The sequence below is a fragment of the Salvia splendens genome, chromosome 5, assembly GCF_004379255.2.
Source record: "Salvia splendens isolate huo1 chromosome 5, SspV2, whole genome shotgun sequence".
Taxonomy (NCBI): domain Eukaryota; kingdom Viridiplantae; phylum Streptophyta; class Magnoliopsida; order Lamiales; family Lamiaceae; genus Salvia; species Salvia splendens.
In genome coordinates this window covers 4,697,954-4,718,969 of record NC_056036.1, presented here as the reverse complement: position 1 = coordinate 4,718,969, position 21,016 = coordinate 4,697,954, and the positions used below count along the sequence as shown (strand labels likewise).

Here is a 21,016-nt window from a genome sequence, read left to right as displayed (position 1 = left end):
TCTGAATACTTTGCCTAAAAATAATTTTACACTTATTCAGCGACTTCACATAGTATATCATTCCTAACGCGATTTTTCAAAGTGCGATAGGTTTTTAAGTCGACAAATCTGAATCGAAAGAGAGGGAATCGCCCTTTTTTCTCCATCCCAATTTCTGAGCACCGCATTTCCAGCAGCCATGGCCACCGAAGCAGCCTCCTCTCTCCAGCGAAATCAAGTAATATTATCACTTGCTTATGCGATTCTCTCAATTTTATGCATGCTGCTTTTTTTTTGTAGAAAAAGTTATGCGTTTGTTTGATCAAATGTTTGATGCATTGACTAATAATCAGGTTGATTTGATGGAGTTTATCGACTGGTCTAGTGTTGAATGTTTGAATCAAAACAGCAGCCACTCTCTTCCTAATGCTCTCAAACAGGTAGTACTATATTATTTGTCAAATTCCCCTTCGGATTGGGGTTATTGTCTCTCTTATGATTCTTTACTGTTTTATCATGTTATACCATGAAAACAAACAAGGTAATCCATAGAAGAAAGCTTAAATTGTAAATGAACAAATTGTGCAGAATGTGATTTCACTGTTTTGTTGATTGAGAATTGTGATGCATACATTCTACACTTATAGCTAGACTAGGAAGGATCTAGAACACTTCACTAATCTTTGTACAATCCAATTACAGACACTTAATCATAACTGAATTGCTAAGCTTTCTTCTTTGTCATACCTCTGACAACAATGTCTCTCCAAGTACTCTTGTGGTCCTCACTTTTGTTGAGGATATCCATAGCAGTTTCCTGATGCATGTAAGCTGGCAAAGGTACTGCTTTGACCATATCTTGTGCTCCTTGCACTCTCACGTGATCAACAACTCCATTCATTTCATTCACTTCTGCATTGCATACAACCTTGCTTCCATCTTCAACTTGATCTTTGCAAGAACTTTTCAAAAGGAGACATATTTTTTATGATCTTTGAGGGCATGCGATTTATCAGATGTTGTGCATCTGATAAAGCCTGAGGGAGTAAAGCCTGAGCCAAAAGAGCTAGACCAGTTTCTACAATATGTCTGTGTTTTCTCTCAGCTAAGTCATTTTGTTGTGGTGTGTAGGGGCATGAAATTCTGTGTGAAATCCCACAATCTTTCAGAAAAGTAGTTAAGCCTTGAAATTCACCTCCCCAATCAGATTGAAAGTTTTTTATTTTTGAATTAAAGAGGTTTTCACTCATGGTCTTAAACTGTTTAAAGACAGCATAAACATCACTCTTATGTTTCAGAAGATATATCCAAGTAAACCTTGAAAAATGATCAATGAAGGACGCATAATAGGAGAAACCATTTCTGGAAATAATAGGGGATGGTCCCCATAAATCACTGTGAATTATTTCAAGAGGATAAGTAGAAAGTGAGGTAGAAAGGGAGTAAGGCAGTTCGTGTGCTTTGGAGATAGAACATGGATGACAAAGTGATTGATCATTCATTGAAACAAAAGGATTGTTACAACTATTCAAAGCATTTTTAACAACATCTAGAGTAGGATGTCCTAGTCTATTATGCCACATGGCTATCTAGACCAGAAAAAGAGCTGGAACTACTGCTAGAGGCTGAATTTGGCAGAGTGACAGAGTGAACAGCAGGAACTTCTTGGCTGGAAAGGAAAAGTTTGGAGCTATTGCTTTTCTTGATTGGGGAATGATCAACTAGGAAATGATAGAGGCCCTTAGAGTCTTTGGTTGCTTATGTTATCATTTCACTAGACCATATAATAAGCATAAGCTTGATTTCAGATCAGTGAGGGTATAGTTCTTCTCACAAAGGGTGATTGTCACAAAGATATAATCTTTGATGAATCTACTTTTCCATTTCAGTCTCAATCTCCTGTTTCTAATCAACAATCATATGTTCAGTCAGCTTCCCTGCTTCTTTTGTCCCCATTCAAGATCAGCATCTCTCAGATCACCCTCCACCACCACCATCTCCACCTTCCTTTAATCACTCAGCTTACCCCATCAGCTACACTCAGCTCCTTCCTCTCCCTTCCTCTCCTGCCTCTGATGCTAAGGACAATTCTGAGAATACTCATTCCAGCATTCCTTCTGATTCTTCTCAAGTTCCATCTTCATCAGATACTTCTCATACTACCTCCTCCACTCAAAATCAGCCTACTCACCACATGACTACTAGATCAAAAGCTGGCATTTTCAAACCAAAAATTTTCTCCCTAGTTTTCTCTCCATCTATGCTCCCTAGATCTGCCTTAGAAGCTCTTCTCATTCCCATTTGGAAGGCTGCTATGCTAACTGAGTTTCTAGCTCTCCTTAAGAACAAAACATGGATTTTAACCACTCTTCCTCCAGGCAAAAATATGATTGGCTGCACTTGGGTTTTCACACTCAAATTTCATCTTTCTGGTGCCATTGCTAGGCACAAGGCACGGTTGGTTGCTCAAGGGTTTTCTCAACAACCTGGATTTGACTTCAATGAAACTTTCAGCCCAGTAGTCAAGCCTACTACAATCAGATTGATCCTTAGTTTAGCAGTGAGTCTTGGATGGTCCATTACTCATCTTGATGTGAATAATGCCTTCTTGAATGGTGATCTTGAAGAGGATATTTATATGAAGCAGCCTATTGGGTTTGAGCAAGGTGGACCTCACCTAGTTTGTAAGCTCAAGAAGGCAATATATGGCCTCAAACAAGCATCAAGGGTCTGGTTTTATACAGTTCACTCTGTTCTGCTTTCTCTTGGTTTTACTCAATCTAAGGCCGATGCTTCTATGTTTTTCAGACAGAGAGGGGATGAAGTGGTTTATCTATTGATTTATGTTGATGATATGCTAATTATAGGGAACTCCACTTCTTCTATACAGAAAATCATCTCTCAATTAAATTCACTTTCTTTAAAAGATCTTGGGGAGGTGAGCTTGTTTCTTGGAGTTGAAGTGATAAGGACTGATCAGGGTGGACTGCATCTATGTCAGTCGAATTACATCAAAGATCTTCTAAAGAGCGCAAATATGATAGGAGCTAAAGGTTGTCCAACTCCAATGGTTTCTAACTGTGAGCTTAGTAAGAATATTGGAGAACCAGTTGTTGATCCTAAGCTATATAGAAGCATTGTTAGAGCTTTACAGAATGCCACTATCACAAGGCCTGACATCAACTTTGCTGTGAACAAAGTGAGTCAATATATGGCATCACCCCTGGATACACATTGGAGAGCAGTGAAGATAATTCTAAGATATCTTTCTGGAATACTAGATTTTGGAGTTCAAATTCACAAGTCAAGTGGATTGATTTCAGCATTCTCTGATTCAGATTGGGCAGCTGATTTGGATGATAGAAGATCCATAAGTGGATTCTGTACATATTTTGGCAGAAATTTGATCTCTTGCTGTGTGAAAAAGCAAAGTGTTGTTGCAAGATCTAGCATAGAAGCTGAATACAGAAGTTTGGCTGGCAGCTTCTGAGCTTGCTTGGATTGGCTCATTGCTTTGTGAGTTAAAGGTCAAGCAAAATTCAAGTCCAGTGATTTGGGTGGATAATTTGAGTGCCATTGCTTTAGCATCAAATCCTGTAATGCATGCTAGAACTAAACATATAGAGTTGGATATACACTTTGTGAGGGACAAAGTGTTGGGAAAGGAGATCGAACTGAGGCATGTCCCCACTGCAGATGCAGAAGTGAATGAAATGAATGGAGTTGTTGATCACGTGAGAGTGCACGGAGCACAAGATATGGTCAAAGCAGGACCTTTGCCAGCTTACACGCATCAGGAAACTGCTATGGATATCCTCAACAAAAGTGAGGACCACAAGAGTACTTGGAGAGACATTGTTGTCAGAGGTATGATAAAGAAGAAAGCTTAGCAATTCAGTTATGATTAAGTGTCTGTAATTGGATTGTACAAAGATTAGTGAAGTGTTCTAAATCCTTCCTAGTCTAGCTATAAGTGTAGAATGTATGCGTCACAATTCTCAATCAACAAAACAGTGAAATCACATTCTGCACAATTTGTTCATTTACAATTTAAGCTTTCTTCTATGGATTACCTTGTTTGTTTTCAAATGGATTCAAACATTTATGAATTGGAGCTTTTCTTAAACTGAAACAAGTTTTAATGTGCTTCTCGATTTGGTGTAATTTGATGTTTTGTTTGGCGAAAATAGAATTTTGTTGAACTAGACAATGTGTACACAACACATTAAAACACGGAAATCTCGATATGCATATATACACAAGACACCCACTCACACACCTTATTGTTCTGCAAGGCTACTTCTTCTTTCATCGGCTCATCGCTCTTTCTAATCTAAGTCTGACCTATTTATGAACAATGATGTGACCGATTTCATAACCTAGAATGCTCTAGTTGGTTCCGTGTGTTAGCTTATTACATTGAGATATTGCTAAGTTGCATAATGCATCTTGTCACAGCCTTTCTCGAAGTATTTAGAGGCCTCCAAGTCTGGCCATTTAATTAGTATAATAGTATTGCATTTTGCAAATCTCGAAACCTACATGAAGAAATTTTCTCATTCCTTCTAGACAATCCCAAAGTCGGTCAGTCAGTGGAGAAGATTTCTCAATGCTTTTATTTGGCACCATCTTTCTTTTTCTTATATTAAATTTCCCTTTTAGCTTGTGAAATCTTGTAGTGTTGTGATCTTTGGGGAACATATCCCAATATGGTTCATCATTCGAGCATGGTTCTCTAGACATGTCTTCATCAATATTTGCGACATTGGCGTACTTGAGATTTGGCTTTCGTACTTTGCCTATTGTTCGATGTTGTAGTCTCGGGGATTCCTCAAACTGTTCTGTGGTCGCCCGATCTCCTTATCAACTTTTGTGACTTTGTCTAATATACTTCTATTTTTCCCTAGAAGCATCTTCTTCAACATCTGATTCTTGTACTCTTTCAATTTCCTCACTCTCTTTGTCTTTTCATAAGTTTAACATGAATCTTTTCCTCCATCTCTTTTGAATCCAAAAGTTCTTACTTTCGTCGCAATTTTAGTGTTCCGCGGCAAATTTCATTTTGCTTAGATTTTCCGTTCATCTGGTTATAAATTAAAGCACAAAGTAAATAGGCAATCACCTAGTTCGTCTGTAAGAGATTATGCTTGGAGGCGCTGCCAAGCCAAATATATGTTACTGTGTTAGTGTTGTTTCAATGCTGCATCGTCGTTGACCATTATAGATCATAAATGCTTGTTTTGTATCAGGGGTACAGGGAAGACGAAGGTTTGCACTTGGAAAGTGATGCGGATGAGCAACTCTTAATCTACATTCCCTTTAATCAAGTTGTTAAAATTCATTCCATTGTAATTAATGGGCCTGAGGAGGAAGGTAACTCGCTCTTAAAATCTCATTTCATACCGATGCAGTAAAATCTCTTTCTTCAGTGACTTTCATAGATTCTCTTGCTATAATATTGTGTCTGAATGTTTTTTTTTCTTTTATTCCTCAAAAAGAAGGTCCCACTCCAATATCTCCAAATAATATATTGAACAATTTTTTTAAAATTCTTTCCTATATTGATGACAAACCCATTGATTGAGTGTTCACTCATACTAATGCTATTTTTGAAAATTCCAGGTCCAAAAACGGTGAAACTTTTTGCTAACCGGGAGCACATGGGATTTAGGTATTTCTGAGGATTAATCATTTATGTTGATGTGTTTCTCTCTTGCTGTTTTTGAACTGTTTCTGATTATTATAAGTCCACAGTAATGTCAATGATTTCCCCCCAAGTGATGTCGCTGTTTTATCCGAGGACAACCTTAAGGTAAACTTTATTTATTGGTTCTCATTTCCATCTTGTTTGCTTGATATGAACGTTGTTACTTCCTTGTGGTTGCAATTTTATATGAAATATGATGCCGGATATGCTAAAAACCTTTGTAGGGAAAACCAGTTATATTAAAGTACGTCAAGTTTCAGAATGTTCGCAGGTGTGTTTTTGTCTCTATGCCTCTACACTCAATTACATTGCACAGCCAATATCTTTTGTGATTGTTCTCACTAATTGTTCTTAATCAGCTTGACAATCTTCATCGAGGAAAATCAATCTGGGTCTGAAATTTCGAAAGTTCAAAAGATTGCTCTATTTGGATCAACGTAAGTTTTCATTGCACTTCTCCTCTAGCAACCTATCATTTTACCATTGCAGAGTCAGAGTGGGTGATTAAGCTTCCAAAATTTTCAATACCAATTTTCAATAGGCAACTATGCCTCATTGCCTTGGTGCTTGTTTGGTATCGGTAGTTAGGTTGTACAGTATACCCCTGACACCCTAATATCATGCTTGGTACGAAACACACGTTCTTTATAAACGAAAAGCTCAAAAATATTATACAGATTTGTGTGATCCTGCATGCCACCTCCGAGGTGGTATACCTATCACAAATCATAATCATAACACGGAGTACTATTTAACATATTTAATATGAATACATCCTAGCAACTCAAAGGATTATATATTACATACTGTATCTACCAAATATGATGTTGATATGGACTTGCAAACTCAAGATATCTGGGGAAACAAATAACCTGTTTTGCATTGACTAATGATGTTTATAAATATTCTATATTTTAATTTCCCACTGTGTTATAATATGCTCTGTGAAAGGCATTGAAGATGGTTTGAAATCTTCTTTCTTCAAAGTAAACATTTATTTTGAACTATCTAAATTAGCACATTTCTCAAAATGGCAATTCTTCTCCCTTAAAAGTACTCCTTGAACTTCGGTTGAGATATTTATGCTTCGTTAGTTGTGTGTATTGGGTGTGATGCAATATTAGGGGCACTGCTACTGACTTCAGGGATTTGTAGGGCTCAAGCTTTACTGCCATTTGGCTTGTGGTCTTGCAAACATGGTTCGAGCTCATACGAGCCAGTCGATTGGTCCTTAACTTTAGATTATTCGAAGTTTTGTAAATTTAAAGAATGGCAAGAAGAAAAATTTATAATGCCTGTGTGTTTGCATTATGTGTTAAGCCTCTTGAATTGATCGGGTATTCACCAACCACCTCTAATGTATTTTTGTCTAAATAATGTCAGGGCAGCTTAAATGTGCTTGTCACTGGAATGATTTGCCATAAACTTCATTTCTGTTTTTGTTTTGCAGGGTTGAAACAACGGATATGAAAGGTCTGAAGAAGATCGAGGATCATTGAGCTGCCTGGAAATGGGCAAGAGACAAAGGTGAATTGGTTGAAAAGCCTTTCGCCTGCTGCAAACTCTCTTCCCATTCTTGGTTAAAAGAAAAACTCGTGTGGTCGTTATATTTACCACTCTCTAACGTGTAACTCATGAATTTGGTAGGTCTTTTGTTTTCATGGCTGCATTACTGTCCATAGACAAATTTGCAATTTTTTTCCATTTCGACATTGTTAAGATTGTCCTATGGATTGCTCTCTCTCTCTCTCTCTTCACACAGTTGGTAGAGAAATTGTTGTGATTGATCAAGTTATGTAGGGTCACTTGAGCAGGTGTTGTGCTCTCCGCCTCCTAAGATCCAAATTCTGTTACAAACAATGTTTGTCGTATAGGTTTTTTACTTGTGAAAGAGTCATTTGTTGACCCTTTCATGGCCTACAATGTTGTCTCGTAATTGAATAGTGGAGCTTGAGCTTCACATCATTGTTTTAAAAGTTGGCCTGGATCGGTCTATTCGCTGCAAACCGGGTTTGATCTGGTTTGAAATTTACACTGTTGGACAATTGGATTGCTATGAATCGAAAAAAACCCATCTAATTCAACTGTGAATCGGCTAGTGGCTGAACCTATTTTTTGATATTTCATTTTTTTTAATTAATAATTTATTTATCAAAATTGATTTTGTACAAATAGTATATCTTATTATACTATTTGACTAGTGGTCAAATTGATTCACCGATTCATTGGGTTTTTAAAATGGTGGGTTCACTGTTTTAAAAAATCCTCATGCAGTTTGGAATTTCGATATGGGATGAATACCCAGTCCTCAAATTCTAACTTTTGAGAAAAATGTTAGATGCGTTAATTTGTTAGGTTGAGTCCTTATATACTTATAGTAATATCAATGAGGCCCAAATATTTTGTGTATGAGTTGGTGTAGAGTGATAGTAATACCTAAGGTCAAAGGTCTCGGGTTTGAATCTATCGTGATGCTGCCTTAAAATTTATATTCATCTGTCCACCCAAAAAAATCCAAAAATTTGGTTTATTAATTTTCAAATATCTTCACCACTGAAGCAATAACAAGAGAGAGAGAGAGAGTAAAGCCGGCCAACGACGTGAAATACATTCCACCATAAAAAAAACAGCACACTCATCCCGTATACTACTGCCATTTGCATTTTTATCCCCAATCCTCACTCTCTCACAATCAATGGCCGACAACAACGCCGACAACGCATGGCAGCTCACAGCCGCCACCTTAGTAGCCCTCCAGTCAATGCCGGGCCTCGTCCTCCTCTACGGCGGGCTAGCAAAAAAGAAATGGGCCGTAAACTCCTCCCTCATGGCTGTCTACGCCTTCGCCGTCACCCTCATCTGCTGGGTTGGGTGGGGCTACCGCATGTCCTTCGGCGACCGGCTCACCGACTTCCTCGGGAAGCCGGCGCCGGCGCTGGACGACGGCTTTTTGATGGGACAGGCCTTCCTCGGCAGCTTCCCGGCGGCAACGATGGTGTGGTTCCAGTTTGTGTTCGCGGCGATCGCAGCAGTGGTGGTGGGCGGGGCGGTGGTGGGGAGGATGAGGTTCGCGGCGTGGATGGCGGTGGTGCCGCTGTGGCATACGGTGTCGTATACGGTGGGGGCGTATAGTGTGTGGAATGGGGAGGGGTGGCTGGCGAAGATGGGTGTTATTGATTTTGCGGGAGGGTTTGTTATTCATTTATCTTCCGGTGTTGCTGGATATACTGCTGCATTTTGGGTACGTACCACAACACATTGCATTCATTTTCCTTTTTGCTAAAATTCTTACTCATATTAGTATTCTCTTTTTTTACTTTGTGATTTCTCATCATTAACACTAAACATTTCTTTCTTATAAAAGTCCATGGTGACTTGGCATGCACTTTAAAAAATATAAAGCAAAAATAAAAAAGATTAGTAATAGAATACTAATAAGTCTAATCTTATTGTAGTAGGACATGTCAAAATGGTAGAAATAGACTCTTAATATAGTCAAAGGGAGTAATAATTAGGCCAAATTGTTGAATAAGTCATGAAAGATGGTCATATTCTGGTCCATTGCACACTTGTTTTAGATCGATTGTCACATCAATGCGTAATTCGCTGGAAAAAGATGAGATAACTGCGAAAATTTCAATCTTTAGTGATTTATTTTTCATATTTGGAAAAGTGTGGAATTGACTAGAATTTGACCAAACATTCGTGATTTATTGGGAAATTTACCCTATATTTATTTGTCAAAATATATATTTTTTACACTTAATATCTATTGTAAAAATAAATTACAATTATTAGGTGGGGCCGAGGAGCGACAGCGACAGAAAAAGATTTCCACCAAACAGCATAGTGATGACCCTCGCTGGCGCCGGGCTGCTATGGATGGGCTGGACCGGCTTCAACGGCGGCGCACCCTACGCCGCCACCGCGATCGCCTCCCTCGCCGTGATCAACACCCACGTTTGCGCCGCCGCAAGCCTCCTCACATGGCTCCTCCTCGACATGACCCTCTCCGGCAAGCCCTCCGCCGCCGGCGCCGTCAACGGCGTCATCTCCGGCCTCGTCTGCATCACCCCCGCTGCCGGCCTCGTCCAGTGCTGGGCCGCCGTGCTAATTGGCCTCATCTCCGGCAGCCTCCCGTGGTACACGCTCCACCGGGTGGCCCTCCTCCGCCGCGTCGACGACCCCTTCGCCGGATTCCACACACACGCCGTCGCCGGAGCTCTTGGCGGCGTACTCGTCGGAGTTTTGGCGGAGCCGGAGCTCTGCCGGAAATTCTACGGCGAGGCGGCCGGCGGCGGGGGGAAGTACGTCGGCCTCGCGTACGCGCTCGGTGGGTCGCGGCAGACCTCGGCCGGGGTGAGGCAGGTGGGGTGGCAGATCGTGGGGGTTGTGTTCGTTGTGTGTTTGAATGTGGCGGTGATGACGGTGATTTGTTTGGTGGTGAGGGTTTTTGTGGGGCTTAGGATGAGTGAGGAGGAAATGGAAATGGAAATGGAAATGGAAATGGGGGATGAGGAGGTGCATGGAGAGGTGGCTTATGGGATTGATGATCAATCTAGGTTTCTTCATGCTAAGCTTAATTCGATTTATGATGCCGATGAGGCTGCTATCTCTAAAACACCCACTTATCAAATGCATAGGGTTTGATGTGTTTATATGATATACCGCCTTCCTTTCACTCTATTTGATAGTACTATCTTTCTTGTTCCTAGTAAGATACATGTCTTGTTCGTCACGAGATTTGATGCAATGTTATTTTGCTATTTTAGGAAATACTTCCAACAGAGTGGGATGAGTAATAGACATAGAGATAGTCAAGCATGGATATTATCAATCATGAGAGTGTTGTTTGTAAAAATTAAAAGTTCTTGGTGTTGTTTTGGTTGGATGAATTTGGCCCGATACTTAATTTCACTGAGTCGCGACAATGTCATTATAATCTGTCTTCTCTTCTTTTTGTGACAAAACTAAGCAAGGATATGATTACACCAATTTAATCTCGAGTAACCGAATGCCTAGACCATATGAAAAATATACATCACGAACTTTGAGTAAAATATTACTTCTACTTTCAAAGGAGAAAGACGTGTATATCTATATGGAAAAGCAAAATAGTGGGAGAGCAAATTGCAAAGAATAATGACCCACCAAGTGTTCTTAGCCAAGAGAAACAGAATCTGCTATTTATGTGCTGAATTGTTCTCCAAATTCCTTTTTTTTTTTTAATGTTTGAATTACTTGTAGCCACTAGTTGTGCAAGTATATTTTGAGTAGACATAGGAAGATGATTCTTGCTGGAGATAAGAGGGATTAGATCAATTCTTTAATTATTTATCTGTTGTGAAGGTTCTTTTAGCATAAAGTCTAGCACAAGAGTATCTATTTCTTCTAATAAAGAGGGAGAATCAACAAAAAGAATAAAAATAAATCCAAATAATAAACAGAGAGTAAAAGGGCACTAGAATGTTGAGTCTCAAGAAGTATAAATTAGTTGGATGGGAAACTTACAAATGGAAAGAGGGTGAAATGGATCTCTTCATAGAGACAACAATTGAAACAAATGCATGGATGGATTAATAATGAGTAGTATTATCTCTCAAAGATTTACAGTACAGCCTTATTGCTCTCCGGTGCCTTGAGTGTCCGAGGAGGCGCGGATGCGCTTCTGGAGATGCTCCAAGCTTGCGACTCTCTGCATAGAAACAGTCCTTCCCATCTTGTTTGCCCCAGCTGCTGCTGCTGCTGCATCTGCTTGTGCATTCTCTGCCGGAGGAATGTTCACCACACTGGTTCGAACTCTGTGGTTTTGCACCGAAGCCTGACTGCTGGAAGGGGCGTGGTAGTAGTGCTGCTCTGGATCATCTTGCACAGATACAGCTGCATCAGCTGAAGTGTCGGGACTGCCAGAGAAAGAGGGCATGCCCATTGTGGAGATCTCCGACATAGCTTGGAACAGTGGGTTCAACCCAGTGACTCTTTTAACTGTTTCTTCAGCCATTTTTACCTGTATCATTGAGTAATAAAAACATGTTATAACTTCTTCCGCTGGATCTTCAACGTATGATTGGTTTCACTCCGACCCATATGATATGGACAACTTGAAGCAGCTTCTTAACACAATGGCGAATAGATAAGCAATGCATAAAATGACTTCTAATTTTCAGAATGTGACAAAACATAGGGCTGTCAATTCGTGCATGTCGTGTCAACACGATAAAAACACAACGAGACAAGACATAAACACGACCCACTATTGATCGGCTTGACAAGAACACAACACGATTTGTACATACACAGACATGAGGTGACATGATTTCACTCATGTTAATATCCTACAATAATGCGTGGTACTGCCGTGTCATGTTAAAAAATGCCAACCCTATGCCCACATGGTGCACAAAGGCCAGATGACTTGTATAGTCTTCCAATGCCAAGAATTGTTGAAATATTATTCTGATCATCTTACAATGAAATCTAAAAGCAAAAGGCCAAGCACACAGGAATGCTGATTGCAATCTATGCACTTTCTGGCTGGTAATGAAATGCTAGCAAATACATTTGTTTAGGAATAGAATCGTTTATCAGGAGTATTTCTTTACAGACCTCTTCAGAATTTATTTAGAAAATTTAGAAAACTGAGAACTCATTCAGAATAGTTCAAAGACATGGATTCCCGAATGCAAGCAATGATGCTCTGTAAGTAATGTGGTCTGAGTTACCTTTGCTCTCAGAGTCTCAACATCAGCCTTCAGAACTCTATTGTCAACAGCTGCTTCATTGTACTTATGGCTTATGTCAGTGAGGCGTTCAAGTAAAGAAGAGTTCTCAACTCTTAATTGAGAAACCTAGACAAACAAGAAAGATTAGTATCAATAAGAAAAGGACAAACCACAAGATGGAAAAAGCTTACAACTTGAAGAGAGTATACCTGCGTCTCAAGCTCAGACAAATGGGCCTGCTTTCTTCGTCTAGAGCGTCTAGCTGATTCTCTATTTGAAAGCATTCTGGAAACCAGCAAGCAAACAATTAGAAGTAGAAATAAACTCTTTAACTCGGTTGCGTGCTAAATTATGCTGGATTATTTGCAGATGACAATTTCATGATGAAAGTACCTCAGTGACAGATGATTCAATATTTGGCATAGAATACCACAAACTAAACCAGAGTTCCATATTTAACAATTAGAAGACAATCTACATCTACAGTAATTTACTAAGGTGAATTCCTAACATAATCGTGAAAGTATCCATGAGCAAAAACCATTGGCAACTGAAATATTCAGTAGTATACCTTCTCATGCGTTTGGCATCTGTAGGATCCATGTTTTGAGTTGATTCATTTTCTCCCTCAGCTTCATCATCATCAGACTGTTCCCCTGATGATCCACTTGTTGTTGACTTCACTTGAACCCCATATTTCTTAGAGATAGCAGGGAGCGGAGGTATACCGACTGGACCACTACCACCATCCTTAACTTGTAGCTTTACTGAATCTACAAAGCACAAGGAAAACAATAATGATTCTGTTACAAGGCCAACATTCATTGACTGCATCTTCAGATAATTCTGTAATACTAATCCATGAGTAATACAGGTGAACCAGAGTAATTAACTACATATAATGAATCAAAATACCTGGGACCTAAACACCACAAATTTTCATTTCTCAACAGCATCTATAAACTTTCTCCTCTAACAAATTATTTGTATTTTCATCAACAATTATAATATATACTATATAATTTAAATCCCCTTATGCATTAAGGGCAATTAGGAGACAATAGATACTGAAGGAAAACTGTGCATGTGAAGTAGTGTGAAGCTCATAGAAATGGTTCTTAATACCAAGTTTTTGTGATTGTCAATAGTAGAATACTATATTCCAACTGGGAATAGACGTGCTCTCAGCACTCCTAACTCCTAAGTACTAACATCTTCCAAGTACAGCCTTGGGCATTACAAGAACAAGCACACAAGAGCTGCTGCAACAAAGAAGATGTTTAAGACTAACTATATGCTAACATGAATAAACAGAGAATACAATATAGGCAACTCCATATATATAAGAAAAAAATCAAGATAATTTGCAAAACATCTCACACACAGTCTATAGTCCAAAACAATTAGAAGAGAAAGCTCCAAGACGGTTTTTCTTTATCATTTCATTGTAGTACTTACTATTTAATACAGTAAACTACAATTTATCAAAAAGAATGCAGGTTCATATATGGACAAGTCATACACCCCAAATACAAACAGGCAAAGGCTACATTTACAAGAGAGGACTAGTCTGAAACAAACAAGTGTCAAATTCTCTATGTTTTTGTATCCATGAGTCATCGTAAACCTAATAAGTACTACTATCCCAATTATCTAATTAAACTGTAGCCTTCAACTTGACCCCCAAAATGCAAGAGTGGAACAGGCAAGAACATTGAACATTGTGGAACTCAAAAATTGAAAGCGATCAGAGTATTTTCCCAACAATAGTTGATCTATAAGTCCAGAATCCATCTAAGAGGCAATGAGACGTATTATATATTCAAAACCAAATGCATTTGTATTCCTCAGCAGTAAAGCAGACCTTTATGAGCAACATGAGAACCGAGCTGCAACGAATTCGAAGCCTGAGAGCCGTTGTCCGGCGCCGCACCTGTAGAAACTTGATTCTTCACATTGCTTCCCTAGACACATGACAGAGCTCGCAATTAGCATTGCGAGGAGATTAAAAAATCGGAATAATCTCTCACATTAGCAACATAAAGCAAAAGGTACAAACGGCGTCAATCTCTGAGCATCTTCATGATTACTCAAATTACATAAAAACAAGAGACGCCTTTCCGCAGTGATTAATTAGCTTCTAATTTTTTTTTTTTAAAGGCTGAGATAAAAAAATGATTGGGGAAAGATATACCCGAGTCAAAGCAACGGCTGCGCACGCAAGCTCAAGGCGACTTTTGAGGTACGCCTGATACTCCTCAGAATCTGGCGACACATTTGGGGGTGGGGCCCCAGCCGCCTCCGTCTTCGGCTGCTGCTGATTTGCATTGACCCCTACGTCAATTAAATTATGGCGGCTGCTGCCTCCTTTGATCTCCGCGACGTCTTCGCTGTAATGAGTCGACGACGACGACGACTGTATGGTGGTGGTGGTGGTGGTCCGATCGGAGGCCTCCTGGAGGAAGCGTTGAAACGCCCACTCCGAAGCGCTGCGGTTCATCCCCGCGAGCTTAGATTCAGCGGTGCTCGCGGCGGAGGACGAGAGGCGTGATGCCGCCTCGTCTCCGCCGTCTTCGCCGCCGAGGCGCGGCTGAGGGTGGGGCGACCAGAAGTGGTCTATCTCATCCATTGAAAACACTCTTTCCATCTCTCCATCTCTCATTTTTTTCAGAGGTATTTTGATTAGTTGATGCGAATTTATCTTAAATCTGTAAATATGCAAATAAAAATGTGTAACAATTAAAAAGGAAAGTTTCTATACGCGAAATACTTAGTATTTATAGTAACTTTTCAACGTAAATATAATTAAAAATATTGGCACTTCGATATGATTTTTTTTCTTTTGACATAAATTTAATACTATGAATTTTAACTTTTGTGACAAGTGATTTATAGTATTTCCTACTTAAATGATTAGAGGGTTTATTCTGGATATTTTTCAAACTACTTGCGTTTTTGTCTGGTGATGCTTTTAGCAAGTGGGTTGAAGTTTTTAATTCTTTAGTTTCGGAATATTTGAAATAATTTAAGTTAACTAAATGCTTTTTCTTAATAAATATCTAATGATATTAAAATATCTGCAGTTCAATAATTCAGTTAGTTGTTTTATCTATGATATTTTTATCATTAATTTACTGTAGAAAATGCTATGTTATGTATAAAAAATCATAATTATTAGCAATTTGATTAATATTTAATAGTACAAATCAAACACGCAGGCTAGTAATTTGATTAATATGAGCAAGTTAACCATTTTTTTAATTTTGTAGTACATATTTCTATTATATGTGTAGTCAACAAATGCAAGCTAAATAAACGTTTTGAATATGTTAGCTGTACAGTACAAATCTTTTGAAATATCTAATCTATTGATTTTGTTTATCTCTTTATTATAAAGACACGATGCGGAAACATCTAAAATATTTTTTGATAGTTAGTTATAAATTACATTTGTAATTTAATAATAAGTTTTAATAATACTCCACATTACTACGTGCCAAAATAAAGTACAATAATCTATAAAATAAATATAAATGAGTATAGTTTTGAAAAGAATGTGCTATATCGAGAAACTCTTGTTGTTATTGACTAGTTCTTGAATACTATTTGGTTTCGAAAATTAAAAGAAATTAGCAATTATTCTTTGAGTTTTGTTATATATATATATATATATATATATATATATATATATATATATATATATATATATATATATATATATACATCTCTATACCCAGGATTTGAAGTTTTGAACCAATTCAATGTACTAATCGCTCACTTTATAATAGGATAAAATTAAAAATGTGTATTGTATTTCACACGTCTCTTCATAACTAGGACTAAAATTTGAAATAATTTAAAAATTAAAATTATAAACACAATTCAACACAAAAACATAATCGAATATGCCATAGTGTATCCTTTTTTTCAATTTTTTTTAATAAATACGGTAACAGTAAATGCTAACCATGGATTATGTTAAGATGACAACCCTTTTTAAAGTGACAATATACCATCAATCTCGTACTGCCATGTGGCACGTTATCCAACAATATTAGAGGCATATCCAGCAATATTCATTTAGTATGCGTTTACAGATTGCATGATAGTAATAGGTGGATTGTTGTATAGATAGTTGAGTATTGCTGTATAGGCATAAAATGTTTTAGTTGCAGTATATATATAGACAGATTGCTTTTTTATATTGTTATTTTGTTGTATAGCTAATACAACAATACTCAGCACTCTTCACAGCAATCCACGTAGTACTATCATGCAATATGTAGAAATTCATCTAAAACGCTTACTATGATATTATTGGATACGCCCCTAATATTGCTGGATAGCGTGCCACGTGGCAGCACGAGGTGAGTAGTACGTTGTCACTCTAACTATGGTGTCTAACTATGATAGCACTCTAATGCTCCCCTAGTAACCATTGCTCAATGCTAGTAGCCTAGTACAGTAGCACATAATGATAAATTTTATAGTATAAGAGTTGCATTGAAAAGAAATTGTTAATATACGATGGTGTATCCAACTGTGAATAAGGTGTACGATCTGCTGTCCCTTTTTTAGTATTACTCCCTTAATCATATAATTAAGCATTCAAAAAAGTTAATAAAAGCCCCAAATTTTATATGCTACTCTTACTAAGTTTATTTAGTAATAAAATTTTATCTTTGATTTAAGCTTTTACTATACGAGAAAAAATAAAAATAGTGAGAGACGCCATAGCTCAAAGACTTCATCCAATGTATCCTTCTTGGGAGGATTTGCTCGGATTTAAGTCATTGCAAGCCTATAAATATTTATCATTACAAGTTTGTACTATTATTTACCACACCCCAATCTTATGAAAATATTCCCTCTGTCCCATTTAAAATAAACATTTTCCTTTTTCTGTTGTCACACTAAAAATGAAACGTCTCATATAACAGAAATAACTCTATTTCTACTTTTTCATCTCTTTTATTTTACTCTCTCTTTATTAACTCACAAAATAATAGTACTTATTATATAAAATCTCGTGCCGATTTCCAAATGTTTTATTTTAAGTGGCACCGAGGGAGTATAAAAGGAGGTGACATTGGATGAGTGAAGGCGCTTTTTAATCTGTTAATCCGAGGTGGAAAAAAGTGGATAAGGCCGAAGAAGAATGAATATGATTGGCTGGAGATGCGTTAGATTCGGCGGCTTATTATTGTGGATATATATGCATTTTGATACATTTTCTCATTCCACTGCCCACTTGCCCTTTCTTCACTAACCTTTATTTTACAAGATTCATATTCCAAAAACTAATTATTTTTTCATATAAAAGATAAAATGACTATCGTTTAAATCATCATAATAATAATTCAATTTTCGGTCCCATGTCACGTCAATTAGCTTTATTTTAGCCATAACACCACCTTTAATGAAGTCAATCTTATTTTGTGAATAGAAAGTGCATTACACATTGAAACTAGTGTTAATAATTTATTAATAAATATATTGTGAATAAATAAAATTAATACTAGAAAATAAGTATCACCAAAAGATAGTGTTACTAAATGAAAAGCGTCTTTTTTATGGGGAACTCAAGATGAAGGGAATATGTCATCCCCCCAAAAAATATGTTGTTTGATAAACCTAAATTTAGATTAAATATAGCCTTCACAATATTTTTGAAAATTTGACATAGATGCGGTGGGTATTATACAATTACAAAAAAACGTGAAGAGGTATAAGTTAGAAATATAAAAAAATAAACAAGATAAAGGCATATCTGAGTGAAAATGACATTGTTCCCTCGTGCTATCCACAAACTTAACAAATTCAGACGAAAAAATTATTTCAAGACCAAATAACTTTGTGTTGGAACATGGATGAAAATGGACTTGATATATTTGGACACAAAAATAATTACAGAGATTGTGTGAGACAGAAAGTAGTGGTGGGAAATTCAACAAAATATTAGTGGTGGGAATTTTTTTTAATTTAAATTAAAAATACTCGGGGACTATGACATGTTTCGATTATATGGAACGTGCAAGAAAGCATATTGCCAAAATAAATCAATCACTTAAAACGCATTATTCCAAAACTGAGCATATGGTAAAAAAGCTGAATAAGATTCATCTGAACTGGAAACTCAAGACTTGAGATTTATTGATGAAATACTGAAATCACAGCTATTTATATCTAAACAAGGAGTACAACATTGTGGAATGATCAACTACAACAAACTGCCAACACAAAGGGGTGAATGTGAAGTCTCAAGAACTTCCATTTGCGCTGGGGACTTTATCCTCTTGCTTCTCTTCTTCACTCACTGTCGTCAGCTTCTCGTTGGACGCCTCAGGAGAAGGCTCGCTGTCCTTGGTCAGTTCTGTCTCAAATTCTTTGGCTGCCTGCAGTGGAAATTTATCGGCCTCATAAGTTATGGCATTCGATTTATGCATATGGAATACTACTAATTGAGGCGACTTCAGAAATAACAAGACGCAATATATCAGGGCATGTGAGGATGTAGAGCTTATTTAACAGACCCTAAAGCCTTTAGGGACAAGGAGTTTACATCTCTGCACCATGTGTTTCGGGTGATTTATAGGGATGCAAATCAAAACTGTTATCTTCTTTTCGAGTCAACTACAATCAGAAATAACAAAACTGCATGTTCCTTTCTCTTACACGAAAAGGGGCAGAGTTACCAACAATGTATCCTACTCACGGTAGCAGATGATTACGCACAAAACTGAAGGGACACATAATGCTGTGAAGTTGAGTATTAGTTTAAAGTGACCTAGATTTAACATCCCACTGCCAACAGTTGCATACTACTCTAATATAACTTAAGCTGTGGAGGTTTTTCTGTTGAGTTTAATTGATAAAAAGATTTATGGGAAGATCCAGAGCCAAAGATAACATAGCAATTTATCTTCCCAATTCCTAAATATGCTTGAACCACCGGCAAGAGTTCTTCATTGTAACGTAGTATGGATCACGGGACTCTTTAAATATTTAAGAACATCAATGACTCATTTGGAACTGGACACTAAAACTCATTGATCAAAATGTGCAGCCATTTTTCTGTTTTCACTGCTACCAGTTGTTGATCCCCTATCCAAGTGAATACAACCCCTACACGAACTGGACCGAACATGAACACATAAACCAGAGGTCTACAAAATGAAAGCCAAGAAAATTAAACGTCCTGCATTAAGGGACCGAACATGAACACATAAACCAGAAGTCATTGATCACTGATCACAGACAAGTAAGTAGACAACTGACAAAGGATTACGTTATAAATGGTGCAGCAAAAGTATTTCCCCACCCATCATCCAAGATAAATGAACAGTGGACATAATTCTAGCTCCTACTATTACTTAGCGCAAGCTAATCTTTCAATTTAGAAGTCTCTTTTATTCAGTCATCCAAACATGATCAGAGGTCGTCAATATCATTCAAAATATATATAGCCTTCAGCAATAGTAGTGAAGTCTACACAATAACGCCATAATTGTTCAAAATCCAAGTCAAATAAACAAGAAGGTTCGCCAAAATCAATTTAGAAGTTAAAACCCTAATTACTCCTCTCCAGAGTTTGGGGCTTTAGGGCTTAACCATAAGTGGAATACAGTTAAAACTTAGAAGCACAGCAAAAGCAATAATTGTTATTATTAGAAAACCTAATCGAAAAGGAAGAGACCTGCTGAAAGCTTTTGACAGTCTTGCCAATGCTCTTTCCAACTTCGGGCAACTTCTTGGGGCCGAATAGGAGCGCCGCGACGCCGGCGATAACTACGAGCTCCGGCACTCCGAGGCCGAAAAGGCAGTTGCACGACATCCCCCTCCTCTTCGCTGCCCTGGGGCGAACCGCCGCGAGCCCGAGCCTGGCCCGGCTGCAGACACTGGAGCTGAAGAAGACTGAGGTGGAGGAGGAGAGAGCGGCGAATCTTCTGGGTGGATTGAGAGAGAGTGAGGGCGTGATTGCGGCGGATGAGAAGGTCGCCATTGGAACAACTCCTTTCAGCTTCCTTTCCGGATTGAATTGCAGCTTTAAATGCTTAGCTGTGAGTTGTGTTTTGATTGATATTTTACGGATTTGGGGCTCTTATGATGTGGATACAGATGCAGACAGTATATCAGTATTCAGTAGTATATTATAGGCCATGTGAGATAAGTGATATTATGAGGAGGAAACGATGAGAAAAATATCTATCACGTTTTTTTTTAAATTCAATTTTTAAAATATGAGGTAGGTTACGGCGTGGTTTCAGGGTTGTTTGATTCAATTTTGATACCAATTTCCCCAATTACTCCCATGTACTATGAGATTCCATTGTCCTCAACTAATCGTCGAACCTAAGCTTGTCTTTGGCAACGATCTGCTAGAGTCGATCTTGTCGCGTCGTCCAGCTTAAAGAACAAATAAGCTCGCGCTACGTCCCAACAAGTATCTCCTCCACCGAGGTGCTCGCAACTTGGGACTAGTCCAGCAGGATGGTGTTGCAGCGGCGATGTGAGACAACTAACGAGTGTTAAATTTCAACTTTAAATTTACCGAAATTTGATCGAATTCCTTCATTTTTTGCAAGATTGTTGATACTAAATGTCTTTA

At 38.0% G+C, this 21,016-nt stretch overlaps 4 protein-coding genes across 4 annotated transcripts; 2 read left to right on the top strand and 2 right to left on the bottom strand.

Annotated features, from left to right (window-relative positions):
- Nucleotides 1-56: 56 nt before the first annotated feature.
- On the top strand, nt 57-7,477 carry LOC121805282 (PITH domain-containing protein At3g04780-like). Its single transcript, XM_042205086.1, has 8 exons — nt 57-217; nt 333-419; nt 5,229-5,352; nt 5,602-5,650; nt 5,734-5,791; nt 5,911-5,957; nt 6,046-6,123; nt 7,137-7,477. The coding sequence occupies exons 1-8, from the start codon at nt 179-181 to the stop codon at nt 7,183-7,185; spliced, it is 531 nt and encodes a 176-aa protein (XP_042061020.1). The 5' UTR covers nt 57-178; the 3' UTR covers nt 7,186-7,477.
- An 807-nt stretch (nt 7,478-8,284) lies between these two features.
- Nucleotides 8,285-10,466, top strand: LOC121802997 (ammonium transporter 2 member 4-like). The gene is made up of 2 exons (XM_042202698.1): nt 8,285-8,927; nt 9,485-10,466. The coding sequence occupies exons 1-2, from the start codon at nt 8,382-8,384 to the stop codon at nt 10,334-10,336; spliced, it is 1,398 nt and encodes a 465-aa protein (XP_042058632.1). The 5' UTR covers nt 8,285-8,381; the 3' UTR covers nt 10,337-10,466.
- Nucleotides 10,467-11,094: 628 nt separating this feature from the next.
- LOC121802941 (light-inducible protein CPRF2-like) lies at nt 11,095-15,120 on the bottom strand. Its single transcript, XM_042202635.1, has 6 exons — nt 14,603-15,120; nt 14,273-14,372; nt 12,980-13,181; nt 12,618-12,693; nt 12,409-12,534; nt 11,095-11,693 (listed from the first exon to the last, which is right to left on the bottom strand). Exons 1-6 carry the CDS (start codon nt 15,068-15,070, stop codon nt 11,307-11,309), a joined length of 1,359 nt encoding a protein of 452 aa, XP_042058569.1. The 5' UTR covers nt 15,071-15,120; the 3' UTR covers nt 11,095-11,306.
- A 3,412-nt stretch (nt 15,121-18,532) lies between these two features.
- LOC121805652 (sec-independent protein translocase protein TATA, chloroplastic-like) lies at nt 18,533-20,557 on the bottom strand. Its single transcript, XM_042205594.1, has 2 exons — nt 20,105-20,557; nt 18,533-18,803 (listed from the first exon to the last, which is right to left on the bottom strand). Exons 1-2 carry the CDS (start codon nt 20,408-20,410, stop codon nt 18,669-18,671), a joined length of 441 nt encoding a protein of 146 aa, XP_042061528.1. The 5' UTR covers nt 20,411-20,557; the 3' UTR covers nt 18,533-18,668.
- Between the last annotated feature and the right edge of the window lie 459 nt (nt 20,558-21,016).

Excerpts from the sequence above, each read along its gene's own strand:
- LOC121802997 (XM_042202698.1), top strand. The coding sequence starts at position 8,382 with ATGGCCGACAACAACGCCGACAACGCATGGCAGCTCACAGCCGCCACC. Across the intron at positions 8,928-9,484 it reads GATATACTGCTGCATTTTGG|GTGGGGCCGAGGAGCGACAG; the intron begins GTACGTACCACA and ends TACAATTATTAG.
- LOC121805282 (XM_042205086.1), top strand. The coding sequence starts at position 179 with ATGGCCACCGAAGCAGCCTCCTCTCTCCAGCGAAATCAA. Across the intron at positions 218-332 it reads CCTCTCTCCAGCGAAATCAA|GTTGATTTGATGGAGTTTAT; the intron begins GTAATATTATCA and ends ACTAATAATCAG. Across the intron at positions 6,124-7,136 it reads ATTGCTCTATTTGGATCAAC|GGTTGAAACAACGGATATGA; the intron begins GTAAGTTTTCAT and ends TTTGTTTTGCAG.
- LOC121802941 (XM_042202635.1), bottom strand. The coding sequence starts at position 15,070 with ATGAGAGATGGAGAGATGGAAAGAGTGTTTTCAATGGATGAGATAGAC. Across the intron at positions 13,182-14,272 it reads TTCTCATGTTGCTCATAAAG|ATTCAGTAAAGCTACAAGTT; the intron begins GTCTGCTTTACT and ends TGTGCTTTGTAG. Across the intron at positions 12,694-12,979 it reads GATGCCAAACGCATGAGAAG|AATGCTTTCAAATAGAGAAT; the intron begins GTATACTACTGA and ends GCTGGTTTCCAG.
- LOC121805652 (XM_042205594.1), bottom strand. The coding sequence starts at position 20,410 with ATGGCGACCTTCTCATCCGCCGCAATCACGCCCTCACTCTCTCTCAAT. Across the intron at positions 18,804-20,104 it reads CTGTCAAAAGCTTTCAGCAG|GCAGCCAAAGAATTTGAGAC; the intron begins GTCTCTTCCTTT and ends TTTCCACTGCAG.